This window comes from Argentina silus (genome assembly GCF_951799395.1).
Source record: "Argentina silus genome assembly, chromosome: 22".
In the NCBI taxonomy this organism is placed as follows: Eukaryota; Metazoa; Chordata; class Actinopteri; order Argentiniformes; family Argentinidae; genus Argentina; species Argentina silus.
The window spans coordinates 3,072,271-3,094,144 of record NC_139676.1 but is presented as its reverse complement, the minus strand read 5'-3'; the positions used below and the strand labels follow the sequence as shown (position 1 = coordinate 3,094,144).

Genomic DNA, 21,874 nt, shown 5'->3' with positions numbered 1-21,874 from the left:
CTGAAGTATGTACTTAGATATCATGGAAACCAATCATATGCTTTTGTGGGGGGGGGGGGGGGGGTGCTTTGTAAGTGCTTTGCATTGCGCAGCGTAAGTGAACACTTCAGGGAAAGGGTGGGAAATTGGGGCGAACTATTTACCTCTATGCATGACTAAGGGGAACAGATGACAACCTGCACAAATTTAGCCGAATGTGTCACAGGCTTAATAAAACCACTCAACTGAGATGCACGTTTGTGCCCCCTTGTGGCTGAATATGACTCATACGGAACAATGAGGAGATCTCCTGAGAAAGTCACCAGTCACTCAGTCTTCTACGTCCTCATTACGGTCCCCCTCATATCGTTTTAGTCTTTTATACTGTAGATATAGCAAGGAGTTTTCCCTGACCACACGATCACTGATCAGGAAAAACCCTCGCCCGTGGAGTCAGTATAATGAAAAGGAGTAGGGAACAGTAACACCAGATAGGTAAAACTCTACTGGTTCCCATTAAGCTCTAAATAAATGATGTTACCAGAATTCATCCATGAACAGTCCTTGGTGTGATAGCAGGATCGTGTATGGTGTACGTTTTTATGTGAAGTATTTATTGCTCATCCAAAATCTCAAAATTCTGAGGAAGTGAGTTTATTTTGTTGCCTTTTGTCTTCATAGTCTGTCCAGTCTCTGATGGACACATGTTCTTGTTTCGATACTCAGCCTCAAGACGTGTTGATACGTTTACAAACTATAAATAAAACTCACTCTCTCAAACCAAAGACGAAGACCACAGAAAGCCGGGGTTCCCACGAAAAGAGGGAAGGACACATTAGGCTTAAAAATAAATGGAATATCAAGTGGGGAAGTGGAGAGTGTGGTTTGCAGCCTATTCTCAGAAACAAGCCAATCTTGTCTCCTATCACTGACCTCTTCCCTTCTTCCACACTATTACAATTTACTACTTTATAAAAAGTTTTTTTTATCGTACAACACATTGTATTGAAATCCATCGTATGAACAGGTCTCTCTTGAGACCTCAGGAGGCGAACTAACCTGGATAAATACAAGCTAAATAACATAATTAAAAGCCTACTAGTCTTATCGATGTAGTCGTTTCCTCTTTGCAGTTAACCATGGTGGTCTATGGTAACAGTGTACCAGTAGGCGGTGGTGGCTTGAGGGTAATGGTTTTCTCAGTAAACCTCACCCATGGTATTTACTCGGGTCTCCTTTTCACACATTAGATGCCTGTATCTGTATTTACTGGACTGGAGTTGCAACATTTACTGTATATTACAACATTATACCCTACCCTACTGACTGTGTAAGAGACTGTCGAAATGGACTTGATTTGTGTTACCATTGATTTGGAGATGCCCCTGTCTGCTTGAGGCTTGAACCCAAGATGCAATACACTACAATGTATACAATACTGCCCCCTAGTGTTCAAAGTGGGTAACAACCACAGTGATGCCAGACCATTACAGTCAACAGGATACTACTTCAGTCCATACTGCAGGGAGTTCTCTCTGAACCAGGGGAGGCTGGTGGAGGTTGAAATCAGAGGGCAGGCTCATTGTAATGCATGGAGACAGTGAATTACAGCAGCAGTATTGGAAATACAACTTTTTTTGTGCCGGTACAAAAACACATGGTGATATCACATAAAAGCAAGTAAATAAAACATGACGTTATTAGAGACATGTATAGCTTTTCCCAATAATGAAAAACATCTATATAATTGTACATTTCAGCATTATATCATATCATCTGAAACCATATATAAAGATCTCTGATGTCCTCTATCCTTTTCAATGAGGAACATTTAAGAACTGGAATTTCAGTGAACTGCCTAAATTGAATGAAATGGAATGGACCCCATCGCCGACACCAATAACATTAGGCCTTTGATGTTATGTGGAATACGGATACTAAAAAAGCTAAAAGCAGAACAACAAAACATGTTTACCTATTCGGAATGAGAGTAAAACAGAGGGCGAAACACAGAAGCTCTAATCAGTCATCTGTCATCAATGTTTATGCGTTAATGAATTATCTTCATGCATTAGCTACATAAACCATCCATGTCTTAGTTTAGTAGGTTCCTAATCAAATGTGTTGAGGTAAAGTGGCCTAAGCAGTTCCTTTGCAGACCACACAATTGGCCGGCAGTATTTAGCCATGATAAGGCATGTTTTTCCCCTTTATAAGACATGACATGACACTCCACAAAAAATGTATCGTTTGTATGTGATTTATTTATATAGATTATTAATAATGAATCAGCTGGCACACTTTAGCTAGATTCCTCAATCTCACTGAATTGGCTTGTTGTTGATTGGTTGGCACTGCTGGAGATCAAGTCACCCTGGAGGACACAAGGAGAACGACAGTGAGGAAAACAGTTGCCATGGGTAGAAGAGTGATTCGGTTGAGTGATTCGGTTAGAGCATTGATACCCAATCCTGGTCCTGGAGAGCCACGGTGGGTGCAGGTTTTTGTCCCAGCCTAGTGCTATATCACACCTGATTGAACTAATCACCTGATCTTCAAAACCTTGATTAGCTGAGTCAGGTGTGTCAGTGCTGAGCTGGGATAAAAGCCTCCAGGACCAGGAGTGAGAATCACTGGGTTAGAGACACTCCACATCACTTGACAAATCACATTGGTTGGTTAAGATGAATTCCATTAGAGACCAGACCTGCTTGTTCATAACAAAGCAGTGCACCAAAGCTTTTACTTTACTGTGACTCCTTCTATACCAAGTAACTTTAGTAAACTCAATTCAACAATTCAGTTATGACATAGGCTATAACTTATTTCAACAGGGGATTAGTCCCGACATGTTAGATACAGCATCATCCAAAGCAGTGGAGGCTGGTGGTGTTAGAAATTGGAGGGCACGCTCATTGTAATACACTCTGTCTGGCCAGTGGGTGGCAGCACTGAGACCATAGCCAGGGAAAGACGGTGGCTCCTTGGCTACAGGCCACTCCTTTGGTGACAATAGGCGACAAAGACAGAGGTTTCTGTGCTGTTGTTGGAAAACAAGCTGGTGTGATATATGATGTATGTAAATGTGTGTATATATAAGACATATGTAAATGTAAAAAAAAGAAGCATTCAAGCATTGTGACTGCCAATAGCCCCTGGTCCTAGCATAGATTATTTTTTCTTATGATGGCTGATGGATAGACGATTCACTTACTTCTCACTTACTAGTCGCTTTGGATAAAGGTGTCTACTAAATGCCATAAATGTAAATATAAATGTAAATTATTTGAAATGCACACTGGTATTCAGTACAAAACTCAACCATCATTTACTGGATCAAACACACCAACGTTTGACTGCCATACATGATGTGAGTATGCTGTGATATGAATTGCCATATATACCGTGTCCCACTTTGCGCTCATCTTCTCCTTCTCGAACTTGGCAAACTCCCGCCGGTCGTGGATCATCATCCTTTCCACACCCAGTCGGAGCACTCTGTTACACACAGAGCCCAGAGAAATTATTTTACATATCTTGTCAATATATCGTACCTTTGATTGAGTTGAGACAAGGAAATAAAACTAACTGTAAACACACACTGTAAATACTCGTATGTAGATATGGTGCCAATATACCTCAAAGGGATGACCACAGTCTCAGAATGCCCCACTCACCCAGAGTAAAAGATAGTTTTTCTCCTCGAGGGCCAACTCATCCAGCAGAGTCAAAGATGGTTCTCTTTCAGTCGACTCTGTTCGACATTTCACTATGGGGAGCACACCCTTGCGTACACTATTCGCTGAAACGCTATTCAATCACGTCTGGAACAGGCCAGGAGAGCTTTGCATTGCTGACCCCACCATGGCCATTTTATAAAGGCAACTGCAACGCACTGCCATTTAATTATTTTCATTCTTCACTCACGTATTCACAAGCCCGTCTGCAGTGTTGCGATAGACCGAGCTTAATTGTTCCACTGGAAAGTTAGAAAAAAGGTTTTTACCACTGAGGCTACTGGCAGAGTGATGGACTGGCTGTTGTTGGCCAGAGGGCTCTATTGTCAGATAAGGAGATAAAGCATATCCTTGACGGACCCGTCAAACCCTCAGGGCTGTTCACGGTCGACATGCAGACCAAGGTCAAATCCAAGAAGAATCACATAGCATTGCACCTCTACAAGGAGTCTATATGATCTCAAGTGGAGGGTGTTTAAAGGTTGGGCTGAGAGACATGTGGTGGTACCTTTTCTGTGCTCCATCCCCATGGCCCTCTCCTACTTACAGGACCTGCTCGAACATGGCATGGCATTTTCCACCATGAAGGGCTAACTGGCCGCCGTTGCGGCATGCCAAGTAGGTGTGGGTGAGACGACAATAGGGGCACACCCACTTGTGCGTCATTTTATGAAGACCGTCTGGTTTCCAGGCCACCTGTCCCGTCCTGGGATTTGTTGCTGGTGCTTCATGCACTTTTTGAGCCTTTGGAGACTGTTAACATTAAGACTGTGTCATATAAGACAGCATTGTTGGTAGCCTTGACCACGACCAAGCGTGTAAGTGAACTTCACGCGCTCTCGGCTCTTCATGCACTCAGTTTTCCCCTGGCAACTCCAGGGTTATGATACGTCCTACATTTGTTTCCAAGGTCATTTCTATGACTTACAGTAGTGAACTGGTTTCTTTCAACTGTTTGTGTGTTTTGCCAACCCCATCTCTGTTTCTGAGATATGTGCTGCAGCCCTTCTCACATGGGATTTTACCGCTTGGATGCCACAGCACCTTCTTTGGCACATAGGATCCTGGGCGCTGGAGCTGAGTAGGGTGAACCGGATACATTTCCATGTACTCTATCGGGGCATTGTACAAATGTCCCATAGTGTAACCCCGATTCTCTGAAGGAGATAAGAGAGACATCTCACCAGATTGACACTCTTTTACGGGCTCGTGAAGAGGTGGTTCACAGAATGAAATGGCAGTGCATTGCAGTAGCCTTTATAAGGTGGCTGGGGCGGGGTCAGCCATGCTGCCATGTTCTAGGCATGATTGAAGAGGGTTTCAGCGAATAGGATATGTAAGGGTGCATATCCCATAGTGAGATGTCTCCCTCACCTTCTTCAGAGATCTGGGGTTACATACCAAAACCCAAAGTTTTCCCCTCAGAGGGCCCACTCACGTAGCAGAGTCAAAGATATTTTTTTCCCCCCAGAGGAACCAACTCACCCAGAGTTTCGACCACGTACACCTCCTTCTTGTCGTTCCTGACAGCGTAGGTGTAATAGAACCAACAGTCATTGGCATCCCTCTCCTTACAGTGTGAGAGGGGGTAGCTCTGTTCGCCGGGCAGGGGCAGATTATCTCTGTCCTTCACTTTGATGATGCTTAAGTAGTTGCATTCTCTCTCACATCTGTCCTTCTTCTCACCCGTGTTGAACGCTCTGCACTGCACACACTCTCTGCGGAGGACATTAGGGAAAACAGCACAGAGGAGACGTATGGGGAACAGATGCTTATGGAAAATGTAGTTAAATGATGGTTTCAGAACTTGGTCGTTTGTTTCTTGATTCCATAAGAACCATATCAACTACTTCAAAGACGGGGGAGGCTGGTGGAGGTAGAAATCGGAGGATGCGCCCATTGTCACACGTGTTTGATACCATTCCCCATGAATTACAATTAGCCTATCCTCTGATTTCTACCTCCACAAGCCTCCACTGTTCATAGATGACATTGCCACTGGAATGCAGCATGACATTCAATCCAAAGATCCCCTACTGTCTTACTGTAATCAACACCCCCTCCTTGATCAATCACATTTTCCCCAGCTTTGGGTGCCCTCTCATTTCCCTCTCTTCCCTGCCCTATGGGTAAAATAGCCCTGCTCTCAGACTCACTTGTGCTCGGTACATACCCCCGGGCAGGTGGGGCACAACTCACAGGTGGGGCCCTGGAACTTGGGGTCGGTGCACTTGCAGACGCCACACTCACAGATGCCCCGGCCGTTACAGATCTGCTTGTTGGTGGCCAGGCAGGCGGTTGTGTTCAGGGAACAGTCACAATCGCTGCCCACATAGTTGGCATCGCAGACACACACCCGGCAGTCACAGCGCCCGTGGCCTGGTGGTAGAGGAGAGAGAGGAGAGGGGGGCGGAGGTTCAGTGCTGCACAACTCAATCCATCCATCCTCAGCGCATTTATAAGAACCATTGGTTTGTTATACAGTGGTTTAATTCAATTGATTTATCCAAATAAGTGCAATAGTGAAGAACACAATGGATATATATGCACACAAAGCCATCGAACTAAGATGGTTGAGGAGAGGGGGACATTTTTGGACATTGAGCTAGTCAGCTACAAAACTGAAAAACCATCCATCTCCTCGAACTCATTGTTCTAAAACATTCTCTTTTAGTCGTTTATTCCAAAGTTTACCTCAAATGAGTTTGAATGTAATATGTATGAAGCAGCAGTAGTGGATGAATACAAATGGGTTTCTGCAACCATGCATAATCACGTGGTTGTCATAATTGAACGAACACACACACACACGCACACACACACACACACACACACACACACACACACACACACAAGACGGCATCCCTCACCTCCACAGAGTTTGTTGTTGGAGCGGTCACAGTTGAAGTTGTCACATTCGCAGAACTGTCCGCTGTAGCGTTCCTCTGGGTTGTGTCTCTTCTTGCACTCACAGGACCCACACACACAGTCTCCGTTGTTGCTGCAGATTTCCATGCCGTTGCCCAAACGACAGTTGGCGTTCAGGTCATCTGCACTCACCTCCTCTGTGCTACACTCACACAGTCTTCCGATACGTCCTTCGTTGCATCTGAGACACAGCATGACACATGGGCTGTTAGCATATAGGCTAGTTCCAATAGCTTTTAGGCTAGTTCCAATAGCATATAGGCTAGTTCCAATAGCTTATAGGCTAGTTCCAATAGCATATAGGCTAGTTCCAATAGCTTATAGGCTAGTTCCAATAGCTTATAGGCCAGTTCCAATAGCATATAGGGTAATTACAATCAGATCTGGGTTCATTTTGTGTTTCAAATCATTACCAAAAACATTGCTATGTTTAATTGAATTTGCCTGGCACAATGGAGCCAATGGGATAGTTTACAAACTGCAAACCCCGCTCATCTTACACTCAAGGCCCAAGCAAGCACTCAAAGTAGTCTCAAAAATATGTAATCACGACAATCAACTAAGACTCAAAAGGAAGGTCCAAAAAAATATTAAGTATGAAACAGCTGTTATGGTAAATTACTATAGAAAATAAAGATTCCTAATTCCACAGATGAAAGGTTGAGGGAGAGAGGGAATAAGAATGAAGATGGCCAGATGTTGATTTGTGAGGGGAGTGAAGTGAAGAGGTTCTTAGAGGTTACATGGGGGGAGCAAAGCTTGGAAAAAGCAGATGACCAGGGCATGAGAAAACAGAATATAGTAAATAAGAAGTGAAGGGAGATGTAAATATAACCAGTTGTGGACATTCCATGTAGACAGGACAAAGAAGCTTAGCGTAGGTTATGGAAACCAGATACACTTATTCCGTGAGAAAACAGGATAAGGGATAGAGGGAGTGAAGATTTATGAAAACTCTAAACACTGCAGTTTGTAGGTGAAGAAAAGGTCACCAGTACCAGGCAGTAGGATCACAGTAATAAATACATGAGCTCACCACCAATGTGAAGTAACACGAGAACTTTAGGAATGGGAGGGGAAACCAGGCCATGACGAGGTATAGGAACCAAATGATATTGCTGGATATAGCCAGGAAGTGTGAATGATTTGCATATGAGGGAGGTAACCTAGATTTGAATGAAATGACAACGGGATCCACTTCGCAAACTGGGTCAGCTTTTGTTACTTGTGAGTAAAAGTCTCTGAATAAACCATCAGCTCTAGTCTTTGGCATTTTATTTAAGTATTTTAACTTGGAATTCCACCACACAGTCAGTAATTTATAGCAGATATAGTTACCTGCAGGCTCCACATTCGAAGGTCCCGTTGCCGTGGTGACAGATGTCACTGTTGGCTTTCCCATCTTTGTGACATTCACACTCACAGATGAAGTTGAGGACTATCTCCACCTCCTCGGTGAAGCCCAGGGGCTTGATCTTCAGGACCTCAGGCTTGTCTTTAGATGGACACTTCTGAGACTCGATGGAGATTTCAAAGGACACCTGGAGAAGGGCATGATGGTTAGGAGAACTGGGGTCAGTTTCCAGAAAGCTTCTTTAATAAAGTAGTACTTTATCTCTCTTGAAAATCCAAGGCCATTCCTCTCCTAGACCAGAACAGTTCTTCATTTAACAAATATTGTTCTTTAATGAACAGAAGATTGACCTGCAAACATGGATTTTGCTATCTCACGGCATTGCGGCAAAGCTTTTTCGGGAAACTGACCCCTGTTTAGTGAGATGACACTTCCTGGTTCCAAACGCACCACAAAGAGAGCTATTGATGAATAACAAAGAAGATGCCGGTGTCCAGTTATTCTTTTACTGTCAATGGACATTACATTCACATACTGTACTCAGAATGCAATGTTGGTATAACTCCCCAAGAGCGGATGTATAACTCCACTCCTACCCTGTGGGTTCTCTGACTTACCTCGTCTCCGATGGAGATGTTAGAACACTTCCTTCCATTCTCTCCTGTTGCCGTGACACCGTTCTTGCAGATGGACTTGTATGTGATTGACACGCCCTCAGGCAGCTTGCTGTTCTCCAGAATCACCTCCGACGATAGGGACTAACATAGCAAAGTCAGAGCAGGTGGAATGTGCATTGACCCAAAGATGCCACACAATGAAAATATTTTTTTTTTTCCTGCAGGAATTCTGCCTCTCATTAAAGGGGCAAATCTGGGATTGGTACATACATTGTTTTACTTTTAAATTAACAATATACAGCCATTGATTCTTAAAAAATATATAATACTTAGAAATGACAAGTGGGGTGACAGCTTTGTTGTTGTTGATTGCCCCTTTAAACAACCCTCCCAAGATGGTGCTAGTGTATGCGATGGGACATTGAATACAAATAAAACATTGAATTAAGAACGCAATTCTAGGAGACAAATATGACTTCAGTTGTTGTACTCACGTTGTAAGCATCAATAATGAGCTTGACGTCGTTGCTGGAGTTGGAGGACAGGGTTCCCACAGCAGACTTGGGGATGAGATTCTTCAGTTCCAAAAGGATAAGGGATAAGGGATAAGATCACAAACATCAATCATTCAATCAGATTGATCAGTGCTTTTCGGAATTAGCCCCATCTGAATCTGATTAGATGTGAAGAATCGATCACACACACACACACACGCACACACACACACACACACACACACACACACACACACACACACAAACACACACACAAACACACAAACACACACACACACACACACACACACACACACACACACACCCCTTACTTGGAAAACAGTCTGGAATTCCTGAGTGACAGCAAAGATGGTCTGAATGTTGTTTTCACTCAGTTTCTTGGCGATGGAGGGATAGTCCTGCCAGTTGGAAAGACCCAAAAGAGACACAGATCTACAGCTCTATCAGTCAGACAGCATACATTTCAAATATAAACCCGGTTTCCACTGGGGCTTCTACAATCGCTGTACAACGTAACACATACACTCACCGGCTACTTTATTAGGTACACTTTGCTAGTAATGGGTTGGACCCCCTTTCGCCTTCAGAACTGCCTTAATTCTTTGTGGCATAAATTCAACAAGGTGCTGGAAACATCCCTCAGAGGTTTTGGTCCATATTGACATGATAGCATCACACAGTTGCTGCAGATTTGTCGGCTGCACATCCATGATGCAAATCTCCTGTTCCACCACATCCCAAAGGTGCTCTATTGGATTGAGATCTGGTGACTGTGGAAGCCATTGGAGTACAGTGAACTCATTGTCATGTTCAAGCAACCAGTTTGAGATGATGTGAGCTTTGTGACATCGCACGTTATCCTGCTGGAAGTAGCCATCAGAAGATAGGTACACTGTGGTCATAAAGGGATGGACATGGTCAGCAACAATACTCAGGTAGGCTGTGGCATTTAAACGATGCTCGATTGGTACTAAGGGGCCCAAAGTGTTCCAAGAAAAAATATCCCCCACACCATTACACCACCACCACCAGCCTGAACCGTTGATACAAGGCAGGATGGATCCATGCTTTCATGTTGTTTACGCCAAATTCTGACCCTACCATCTGAATGTCGCAGCAGAAATCGAGACTCATCAGACTAGGCAACGTTTTTCCAATCACCTATTGTCCAATTTTGGTGAACCCGTGCGAATTGTTGCCTCAGTTTCCTGTTCTTAGCTGACAGGAGTGGCACCCGGTGTGGTCTTCTGCTGCTGTAGCCCATCTGCTTCAAGGTTCGATGTGTTGTACATTCAGAGATGGTCTTCTGCATACCTTGGTTGTAAGATTGGTTATTTGAGTTACTGTTGCCTTTCTATCATCTCGAACCAGTCTGGCCATTCTCCTCTGACCTCTGGCATCAACAAGGCATTTTCGCCCAGAGAACTGCCGCTCACTGGATATTTTCTCTTTTTCAGACCATTCTCTGTAAACCCTAGAGATGGTTGTGCGTGAAAATCCCAGTAGATCAGCAGTTTCTGAAATACTCAGACCCGCCCGTCTGGCACCAACAACCATGCCACGTTCAAAGTCACCTTTCTTCCCCATTCTGATGCTCGGTTTGAACTCCAGCAGGTCGTCTTGACCATGTCTACATGCCTTTGCAGCCAACGACTCCTCATCAGTCTGGAAAGGCCTTCGAGTGATCACAGACTGCAAAACCAAAACCCCCCACTCTATGGATGACCTCAGACTTGCAAATGACCTGAACGACTTCTACTGTAGATTCGACAGACAATGGAGCAGCCCTGACTCTGACCCACAAAATCAACCCTCCCCCACAGCTATCACACCTCTCCTTCCCAGCCTGGACAGAGACACTAACCTCTACAGCCCACTCCCCCCCCGTCGCACCTCTCTCCATCCAGGAGAGAGACGTCAACAAACTGTTAAAGAAACAGAAGCCCCGCAAGGCAGCTGGACCAGACGCTGTCTCCCCCTCCACACTGAAGCACTGTGCAGACCAGCTGTCTCCAGTGTTTACGGACATCTTTAACACCTCACTGGTTGAATGCATGGTACCTGCCTGCTTCAAAATATCCACCATCATCCCAGTTCCCAAAAAGCAGAGGATCACAGGCCTTAATGACTACAGACCACTCTACACCAACAGCTGCACCTCTAGCCACCCTCCTGTCAAACCCCTGAAGTTTACGGATGACACTACCCTCATTGGATTAATCTCCAATGGTGATGAGGCCGCCTACAGGGAGGAAGTTGACAGCCTGGCTTCTTGGTGCAGCCAGAACTACTTGGAGCTGGACGCCCTAAAAACTGTAGAGATGGTAGTAGACTTCAGGAGAAGCCCAGCCCCAACCACCCCCCTCATCATGTGTGACTCCCCAGTTAACATTGTGGAGTCATCAGATTCCTGGGGACAATAATTTCAAAGGACCTCAGAAGAAGGCCCAGCAGAGGATGTTCTTCCTGCGACAGCTGAAGAAATTCAACATGCCGCAGAAAGTGATGGTTGAGTTCTACACGGCCATCATTGACTCAGCTCATCAATCACCGTCTGGTTCGCTACCTCCACTGCCAAGGACAAAGGCAGATTGCAGCGAATCATTCGGTCAGCTGAGAAGGTCATCGGCTGCAACCTGCCATCTCTCCTGGACCTGTTCCACTCCAGGACCAGTAAGAGAGCAGGAAAGATCATTGCTGATCCTTCCCATCCTGGTCACAACCTCTTCCAGAGACTTCCATCCGGCAAAAGGTTCCGGTCAATCAAGACTAAAACCTCGCACCACCTGAACAGTTTCTTCCCCATGGCAGTGGGGCTCACAACCAAGCCCCCTGCCTCTCACTGACCCCCCCCCCCCACCCTGTCACACAAACAATGCACTGACGGTGTAATTTATAATTATTTAAAATTATTCTAATTTATAGTGTACATGCCCCACAACCATTTCAAAGCCTCTAGCCTCATTGCCATTTAGTCTCACACAGCCTACAAGATGTATTGTTCTGCTGCTCTTTTTTGTAAATTTCTTATTGCTATTTTGTTAATATTTTGCTATTTTGTAAATTTCTTGTCAATATTTGCTATTTATTTTTTATGTCCATGCACCAACCTCACCAAGTAAATTTCCTGTATGTGCAAATATACTTGGCCAAATAAAAGAATTCTGATTCTGATTCTGATTCTAAATGCATGGAGTTGCTGCCATGTGATTGGCTGATTAGATATTTGTGTTAAAGAGCAGTTGACAGGTGTACCTAATAAAGTGGCCGGTGAGTGTATTAAAACATTTCAAATACTTTGCTGTGCTTGATTGAATTTGCATGGCACCCCGGAGCCAATGGAATAGTGTAAAAACAGCAATACCTCATCCATCTGACACTTCAGGCAGACTGAAGCAAACGCTCAAAGTATTTGAAAAATGTGAATACAATTTTGACCCAGGTCTCTCTTGAAAATGTGATTTTATCTCAGTGAGGCAAACATCTGAAATCTGAAATAAAATACAATAAAGTGAACAGGGCATACAAAAATACAATGAAGTGACAGGAAACACGTACGTAGTTGTGACTCATTGTGTACATGTTGTTCTCCAGATCACACTTCCCGTCGTTGGGCAGAACGATGCCGCCCAGCTTTTCGTCTCCAGTGAAGTGGAAGCCAGCGGCCGTGGAGAACACCAGCAGACGGGTCACATTCCTCCAGCCGATGTGTTCCTGAGGGGGGAGGACAGTGGGTTAGAGACACACAACACTTCCAAGGGAGAGACTCAAATTACTTCTCTGACCAGTATCCCATTAACAGCCTGACTAAGTCAAAACCTAAAGCTGACCCTAACCTTAACCAAATGTTAACCAATTTAAATGTTGTTTGATACCATTCCTCATTTCATTACATTCATTACAATGAACCTGTCCTCCATTTTCCACTTCCACCAGCCTCTCCTGACTGTGACCCCCCCCCCCCAAGAGATGTCGCATTTACATTTTTACATTCATGGCATTTAGCAGACACCTTTATCCAAAATACATTTGTCTGAGTAAGTGAATCATCTATCCATCAGTCATCATAAGAAAAAGTAATCTATGCTTGGACCAGGGGCTATCAGCAGTCACAATGCTAGAAGAAGGAATCATTACTTTTTTTTATTCATTTATTCACAGTAGATAAATTGTACAGGGGGGTAGTGGGGATGAAGAGGTCTTTAGGAGGTACAGTTAAGATGTAGCCTGAAGAGATGGGTCTTCAATCTACAGCGGAAGATAGGTAGTGACTCTGCAGTCCTGACAGCAGTGGGAAGCTCGTTCCACCAGTGGGGCACCAGGACAGTGAAAAGCCGTGACCGAGTATCGCGACTGCTACATCCACGTAGAAGTGGAAGAGCGGAGTGATCGGGCAGGGGTTTGGGGGCTGACCATTGCTTGCAAGTAGGGAGGGGCTGTTCCCTATACTGCACCAGGGTCTTGAATCTGATGCGAGCTGATACCGGGAGCCAGTGAAGGGTGCAAAGAAAGGGGGTGACACGGGAGAATTTGGGGAGATTGAACAACAGATGGTCGGCAGCATTCTGAATGAGCTGTAGAGGCCTCATGGCGGAGGCGGGGAGCCCGGCCAAGAGTGCATTGCAGTCGTCAAGGCGAGAGATCACAAGTGTCTGGATCAAGAGGTTCTCTGGTGTGGAATGGACATATCCTACTGATGTTGTCGGGGAAGAATGTACAGGAGTGTGCTGTCGCTGTAATGTTTGCCGGAGAAACCATGTGAGGAAATTACCAAGCCAAGAAATTTGGTATAGAGGGATAACAGTAAGGGCCCAAGGACAGAGCCCTGGGGGACCCCATGGTGAGGGCTCGTGGAGAGGACAGCGACCCTCCACGTCACCTGGTAAGAGCGATCGGCCAGGTAGGATGCAAACCAGGTAGAGTGCAGAGCCAGAGATGCCCAGTTCTGAGAGGGTGGAGAGAAGGATCGGGTGGTTTACTGTGTCGAATGCAGCAGACAGGTCCAGAAGAATGAGAACAGAGGAGAGGGAGGAAGCTCGAGCAGAGCGGAGGGCCTCCGTGACAGCAAAGAGAGCAGTCTCAGTAGAGTGCCCAGCCATAAAGCCGGAGAGGGTCAAGGAGGTTGTTCTGAAGGAGCTAGTGAGACAGTTGGTTAGAGAAAGCACGTTCAAGGGTTTTAGATAAGAAGGAGAGAAGGCCTGTAGTTATGGACAGTAGTAAGGTCAAGAGTTGGTTTCTTGAAAAGAGACTTGACTCTGACTGTCTTAAAGGCAGCTGGGATTGATCCTGTGGATAGAGAGTAATTTATTATGGTGGTAAGGAACGGAAGGAGGTCTTTGGAGATGGATTGGAGAAAGGGGGAGGGGATAGGATTGAGGGGGCAGGTGGTTGGATGTGACCAGTTTTAGAATATTTTAGAAAAGCTAATAAACCAGAGACCAAGTGTAGCACAATGGGTTTGGGAGGAGAGGTACCAGTGTATGCGGTAGAGAGAAAGAGCTGCTCATGTCAGCAAACTTCTTTTCAAAGTAGGTGACAAAGTCATCCACAGACAGGGAGGAGGGAGAAGGGGGCGGAGGTGGGTTGAGGAGTGAGGAAAATGTGGAGAACAGTTTTCTTGGGTCAGAGGCAGAGGATTGAATTCGCCCCACCACCCCTGAATTTGAATCCTGCTTGAAGTACTGCTGCTAGCCCTCCAGAATGCCCACTCACCCCACAGACTGCCACCTGCATGATGGCATCGAAGCCCCCAGGAGAGTCCAGGTTGCCAGAGATCTGCTGCCTGCTGACCAGGTTGTTGAACTTGTGGTACTCCTTGGTCAGCTTCAGGACATTCTTGTAGCTGAAGGGGCTGGTGCAGTTCTTGTTGCTCGTGCACGGATCGGCTAGATTCTCCACGATCGAGCCGAAGCCTGCCATGGTTTACAATAGATTATAATCTCTTATTACTGGTTCAGTCAGGACACTTACATTGTTTAATTAAACATTTTAATACATTAAGTTTAGCGTAATTGGATGGCTCCTCTTTGTTTTGCTCCCTGCCTGAAGTTTAACAACATAAAATACAAAATAACATAAGCAGGGATTCCGTGACTTATCAAACCCCTCGTAGGTACTGGAGGTTAAATACAGAGCGTCCGAGTGGGTGGAGGCCGGGGCGGTGGGTGGGACGATCAACAGGTGAAACTCTCATAGCCAGTGGCGTCACACTGTTTAATCATGGTGGAGTGTTGCATAACTCGTCTCTATTGAGTCTTGTCCCTGAGACATGTGATGGACGTTTTGCATACATGTGAATCAGCTGTTCGCCACCTGCACCTCAGGCAAGTGTCCTGCCTGAATTTACGCAAACTTCATTTATAATCTGTGATGTAGTGGAGCAGCTAACCTTTTTTTGGTGAGAAGCATAAACCTACCTTTTTTCAAAAATGTGTGGATTTTAACTTTAGCGTTTACGATCATCATTTTCTCCAGTGTCCAGCATTTACCCAACTTTGTTTTCTACCACGACACCCCTGTTTGTTTGGAGGGGCAGTTTGCCAAGAGAGACTAAAGAAGACGTGCTTGTATTCATTGGAAAAATACTTTAACAACATAAGAACAAATTCACAGCAGCCTACTCGAGTTTGTCTCATACCACACAATTAGACATAGCATTATAAAAGGGTTAGTTTCCCAGAACACAGATTGAGCCTAATGCTTGACCTGTGAAGCATTTTCAATGGAGATTAATTCAATAATTCAAGTCCAGGAGACAAAGTTTCATCTGTGTCCAGAGAAACCTGCCACTGGGTGTTTTGATATCAAATGTAATCCCTATTCTTCTTCTCACCGATCCTGAAATCTGATGTGATCTCCTGCATCTCCCTCATGAGGCCAGTTCCCAGGTTCTTGGCGTTCTCCAGATCGTCCTTCATGGAGAAGGACAGGTCCATCAGGTAGTAAAGGTCGATGGGGTAGTCCTCTGCACGCTTGAACTTCAGGTTGAAGGTCTGGGGCTCACCTGGTGGGGAGATAATGACACAGGTTGAGACATCAGTGATTAAAATGGAAGGAATTCACTAGAGCAGTGATACCCAATCCTGGTCCTGGAGAGCTGCAGTGGGTCCAGGTTTTTGTACCAGCCTAGTGCTATCACACCTGATGAATACTGGACAAGGGTTTTGGGTCACTGCACTGAAGTCAATCAGACAGATTAACTCGAGGAAAGGTGGGACCAGGGACAAATTGAATGCTGAAATGAAAGTACTTTAAGACAATATGTGTGTACTGTTGTACTCAAGAGGCTGAGACAACTTTAAATGTACTTGAAATATGTCATTCAACATAAACGTGACGGGGGGGTGGGTGGGCAGGAGTCTGTCAGGGCTTTACCAGATCTGAGGCTGAGCCTGAGCTTCTGAGGCTGAATCTGAATGATCTCTTCTGGGCTGAGTGCCACGCCCTTCTTGCGGTTGGTGACGGGCATGTTTTTGTCTATGCTGTTTGTGCCACGTGGGGTCTCGATCTTTGCCCAGGAGCAGCCCTTCTTGATCAGGGACTGCAGCTCATCACAGCGGGCTGACATAGACTCTCCCTCCCTCAGGAAGTCCTGCAGGACACAAACAACAACAACAATGACTTACATCGACTTACTTACATCTACACACACACACACACACACACACACACACACACACACACACACACACACACACACACACGTACACACACACACACACACACACACACACACACACACACACACACACACACACACACACACACACACACACACACACACAAACACACACACACACACACACACACACACATTGCTTCCAGCCAGATGATTCTGTCTAAGGTTTCTCCTCTGATAACATAGCTTTGCCAAGACACTTACAGCATCTGTACACCATCCACACTTCTCTGCAACCTGGATGCAGTCTCCACACGACTGTGCGTTGGCCTTGATGCAATCACTGCCCTCTGAAAACACACAATACATTCCCTGAACACAATTATTCTATTCTTTCTAATCTAATTCTTTCTAATTGAGATAGCATTCACAAAAAAACATTTTCTAATTCAATTACAGCCTCTTCTTCTTGGCTCAGAAATACAACATGGCTTTCAGTTTATCCAATAGAAAAGTCATGCCGAAGCCATCTTCATGCAGTTTCTTAACGACATCATCAAATGAGAACATTCAGCATATAATAATGCAATTCAGCAAACAAATTACCACACTTTGGTAATATGATGAACGTGTGTTTTATATATTTAATAAAGCGCTAAACAGGAGTGATGAGGAGCAGAACATGCAGGTTAGCCACTAAAAGTGAAGATGTCGTACAAACGTGAGTGATCTTTACCCTGTTGTGCACTGCAGGAACAAAGTATTCCTAGTAACGTTGCTATCAACAACAGCCTCAGATCCATCTGCAATGAGAAACACACAGCGCAGAGTGGGTTAAAAAAGTGGGTCAATTCCTTCATATAAATCATGGGATATACACTCACTGAACACTTTATTAGGAACACTATACTAATACTGGGTAGGGCCTCCCTTTGCTCTCAAAACAGCCTCAATTCTTCATGGCATTGATTCCACAAGATGTTGGAAACATCCCTTGTTGTCGTGACTAGCTGAAATGTGATCCAAATCGCCCTAGGTTAAAGCACGCACAGCCAGAAAACATTTAGAAAAGTTACATTGCGCCGAATGACCGCCGAAAAGTATTTATTTCGATAAGAATGGATTGACACGCTATCCCCACCCAAAGTTAAGTCTTGACATGGCCTCAGTTTAGAAATGGTCGACAATTTGAGAGAATAACGGGAGAACCTTACCTTGTGTTGTATTGTCTAATGGCTTGTTTTTTATCCAAATAAAAACTGCGATGACTGGCTTACAAAATTGTGTTCCGGAGTCCACCAAAACTTGGACTAGTTGTGTAAATACCAAAAACCTTGCGAAATAAACCAGAGCAGAGAGTCCAGTTCTCCCGTACGTCAGAGAGTTTATTGGAGCTCAGAGAACAAATATTTACAGTTCGTCCTCCTCAGCCTAGGTCTATGGAGATAGATTAATGACAATATTATTTTAAATAAATCGAGTACAACTCACAAATGTGTACCATGATCTGTGAACAAAAACACAAAGTACAAATATAATTTACTGTCCACAAACGAACATCTCTGGATTTGTATTTGTAAACCATTATTTTAATAACTGCTAAATGATTAGTAAATATGGCTAAAGATGTGTGATTAAATGCTCTTACATTCGCAAACAATGTGTGAATAAAAACGAAAGCAATGACAAACATCTTTCCAAAGTCATTAATGAAAGCATGCTTTGTGTAAGTATCTAATCATTTCAATACAACACTTTAGCTTAGAACTGTCGAATCTGCATTTGCGGATGAAATTACGTCTGTGGATTTGTTTTAATTTGTTTATAAGGAATGTTGACACTAACATTCCAGGAGTTCGAGAGAAATGATCCACAAGTGAATGTCAGTTGGCTATCTCTATTCAACTATTGCTGCTGAGTAGAGTGGTTGTAACAAACACGTTTAGCCTTGGAAAATGGTTTGTGAACAGTCCATAATGTGTTCCCAATGCAGTCTAGACGAGGAACTTTGAACTGTTGGAGCACAGTAAAGGGCCAACAACACTCGGTATGATACCCCTCATGGTTGATTTGTATCCTAGAAGTGCTACAGAGTACAGTGGTAGTAGTGTAGTAGTAGCAGTCTTTCATCAGGATAATTAGGATAAGAATTGCAAACGTGCAAATGTGTGGCTCCTTTATCCATATTTAGTATGTCTAAATACTTAAACAAGTTTAACGTGGGCACTTTTATTTTGTGTTCCACTAATGTCGTTCACAGAACACAGATAGATTTGGGGATGCCCCTGCTTGAGGCTTGAGCTCAAGTTGCTATACACTACAATGTATACAGCACTGCCCCCTAGTATTCAACGTGGGTAACAACCACAGTGATGCACAGGCCATTACAGTCAACACGGAAAGGACGAGGAGACAACTTAAGTCCATTCTGCAGGGAATTCTGTCTGAATCAGTGGAGGCTGGTGGAGGTAGAAATCGGAGGACGGGCTCATTGTAATGCATGGAATGGAATAAGAAATGGTATCACGATGCCAACCATTCGAGCCCGTCCTCCGATTTCTACCTCCACCAGCATCCCCTGCTCTGAACCTATTTAAAGTCAGTGATCTGAACAAAAAATAACTTGAAAGACGAAATCTTATTCAAACATTTATTTGATCCAATTCTTTGGAATGTAGTAGTCATTGAGTCAAAAACAACAGAGACGGACGGGCTGGGTGTTGGGGCTGACCGCAGAGTAGAGGGAACGGACGGTCGGTCAGAGTAGTAACATTACTTTAGTCTTTAAGGCCTCACTGCTTTTACTTAGTTATTTTCTCCTCTTGTTTTAATATCTGAGACAGCGAATTACAGAAGCAGTATTGAAAATAAAACTTTTTTTTTTTTGTAGAAAAAGAATGGCACATACATTTTGTGACGGTACAAAAACACAAGGTGATATCATATAACATAGCAGGTAAATAAAACATGACGTTATTAGAGACATGTATAGCTTTTCCCAATAATGAAAAACATCTCTGTAATTGTACATTTCAGCATTATATCATGTCATCTGAAACCATATAAAAAGAATAAACCATAACACTGTCTTTTCCTTCTCTATCTCTCTTTTTCACAATTCAATATCATAAAACACATAGATCTTTTAAATATATCAGTGCAACATTGTTTTTTTACATCTAGTGCTGCAGCATCCTTTCTTCATGAAGTCCACACCAACCAGGGTTGGGGTCAATTCAATTGCAATTAGTCAATTCAGGAAGTAAATTGCAATTCCAAATGTCCTCTATCCTTTTCAATAAGGAACATTTAAGAATTGGAATTTCAGTGAACTGCCTCAATTGAATGAAATGGAATAGACCCCAACGCGGAAACCAATAACATTAGGCCTTTAACGTTATGTGGAATATGGATACTAAAAAAGCAAAAAAGCAGAACAACAAAACATGTTTACCTACTCTGAATGACAGTAAAACAGAGGGCGAAACACAAAAGCTCTAATCAGCCATAAGGAATTAACAATTACACATCACATCCATTGATTACTGGGGTCTGTGTTGTTTGCCGTTTACAGTACAATTGTCTCTAGCTTTCAGGCCAGTGAGAGGAAGAAAAGAGGCCATTACAGTGTGTGTATCAACAGGTAGACCTAAACTGTTGACATGTATACAGACTAGAGAAGAGTGGAGGTGTTAGAACTGCAGAAGAAAAGGGTGAATGTCCTCCCTCTCCGTCAGGGCACACTCCACCATACACATCAGGGGATTGATAGCATTCCTCATTCCATTCCAATCATTACTATGAGCCCGTCCTCCGATTTCTACCTCCACCTGCCTCCCCTGATACACACGTATAGTACTGTCTCTGGGAAGTGTAGTGGAGGTGGTTTGGACCATGCTCGCCTGAGACACGGAGATGTGTGTTAGCTCCAATGACTAGCCTTTAGCTCAGTGAGCTAACATAGTCTTGTTGGTGCTCTTATGACCCAGCCAGGATCAAACCCCAGTCGGGTCACATGGCTCTACCATTGCTGCAGTGTCAGTGGTCAAGGTGAGGAGGGAGGGAAGATTCATCAGTTCCATTGTCTCTGTCTGTCCTCCGCTCAGTGGCTGAATTCCTCTCTGTTCTTCTTGTTAGGTCTTAGCTTAGCTTAGCAGAGTTTAGCTCAGCAGAGCTTTGCACCCATGAGACCTGTCATGTTCGTGAACATACAGTAACTCAGTCTAATCATCTCATCACCTTACGACCATTACCATTGGCTGAAGAGCATCCCCCGCCCAGGCAGTTTTGTGAGAGCACCAATGAAACACAGGAACACAAATTGCCATATCACATGATGAAAGCCAGACTAGATATCGTACTATGATACATAAACACAACAAAGCACAAAGAAAGGACACTGCAACATTTTGTCTTTTTTATATATAAAAGGGCGCACAAATATATTAAAACTTATGTACAATAAGTTGGATGTCATGTGCCGCGGCGTGATGAACTCCTGCCAGTCAGACTCGACCAGCCGATGCTGCCTGCCAGTCCGACTCTACTAGTCGATTGCCTACTCACTGCTATGATCAGAACGGAATCGGTGGAGAAAAAGGCAACAGAAACGTTAAACAAGGCACTGTCAGAACTAGACATAGGTCTAGGTCTAGGGCCAGGGCCTATAGCGCCCTCCTCTGGATGAACACACACACACACACACACCCACGCACACACACACACTCGGCATGTATGTGCACGCACACGCACACACATGGCCAGCTAAAGAGTCACCCATCAGGATAGTGAATTGAATTTTTTATACACTGCTCTCTCCATGAAACAATGACCAAAAAAAAAAATGCAACAAAAATGATAAATACTTTCTTCTGAATTGGTCTCAACACCAGCATCTGATTACAGGAAAAAAACAAACAAAGCACGCGAAAACAAACAAAACAAAAATAATCATACTTTTTTTTTTGCTGTACACATTTCTTTATATACAGTGCCTCCTAGTGGTGGGGTCCTTCCACTGCAGCTTCTGAGAAAACCAACGGCTCAGTTACAGTCACACACCATGTCTACAGCGCCCCCATCAGTACGGCGGTGGCATAGACCCTGCTCCTCCAGCTGAGAGACAC

At 44.2% G+C, this 21,874-nt stretch overlaps 2 protein-coding genes across 2 annotated transcripts in view; both read right to left on the bottom strand.

The window, feature by feature from the left end:
• Positions 1–1,624: 1,624 nt before the first annotated feature.
• On the bottom strand, positions 1,625–20,946 carry LOC310822012 (integrin beta-1-like; the record flags this gene model as incomplete). The annotated part of the gene is made up of 15 exons (XM_083694301.1): positions 1,625–2,353; positions 3,384–3,477; positions 5,202–5,434; positions 5,873–6,095; positions 6,587–6,825; positions 7,983–8,185; positions 8,616–8,756; positions 9,110–9,190; positions 9,442–9,528; positions 12,689–12,844; positions 14,843–15,042; positions 15,963–16,133; positions 16,505–16,721; positions 17,013–17,098; positions 20,940–20,946. 14 exons carry the CDS (start codon positions 20,944–20,946, stop codon positions 3,449–3,451), a joined length of 2,073 nt encoding a protein of 690 aa, XP_083550427.1. The 3' UTR covers positions 1,625–2,353; positions 3,384–3,448.
• LOC310822010 (neuropilin-1a-like) overlaps positions 19,407–21,874 on the bottom strand; it is a gene marked incomplete at its 5' end in the record, with an annotated part of 41,457 nt that continues 38,989 nt past the window's right edge. The window contains one exon of the mRNA XM_083694299.1: positions 19,407–21,874. This exon is cut by the window's right edge and continues 338 nt beyond it.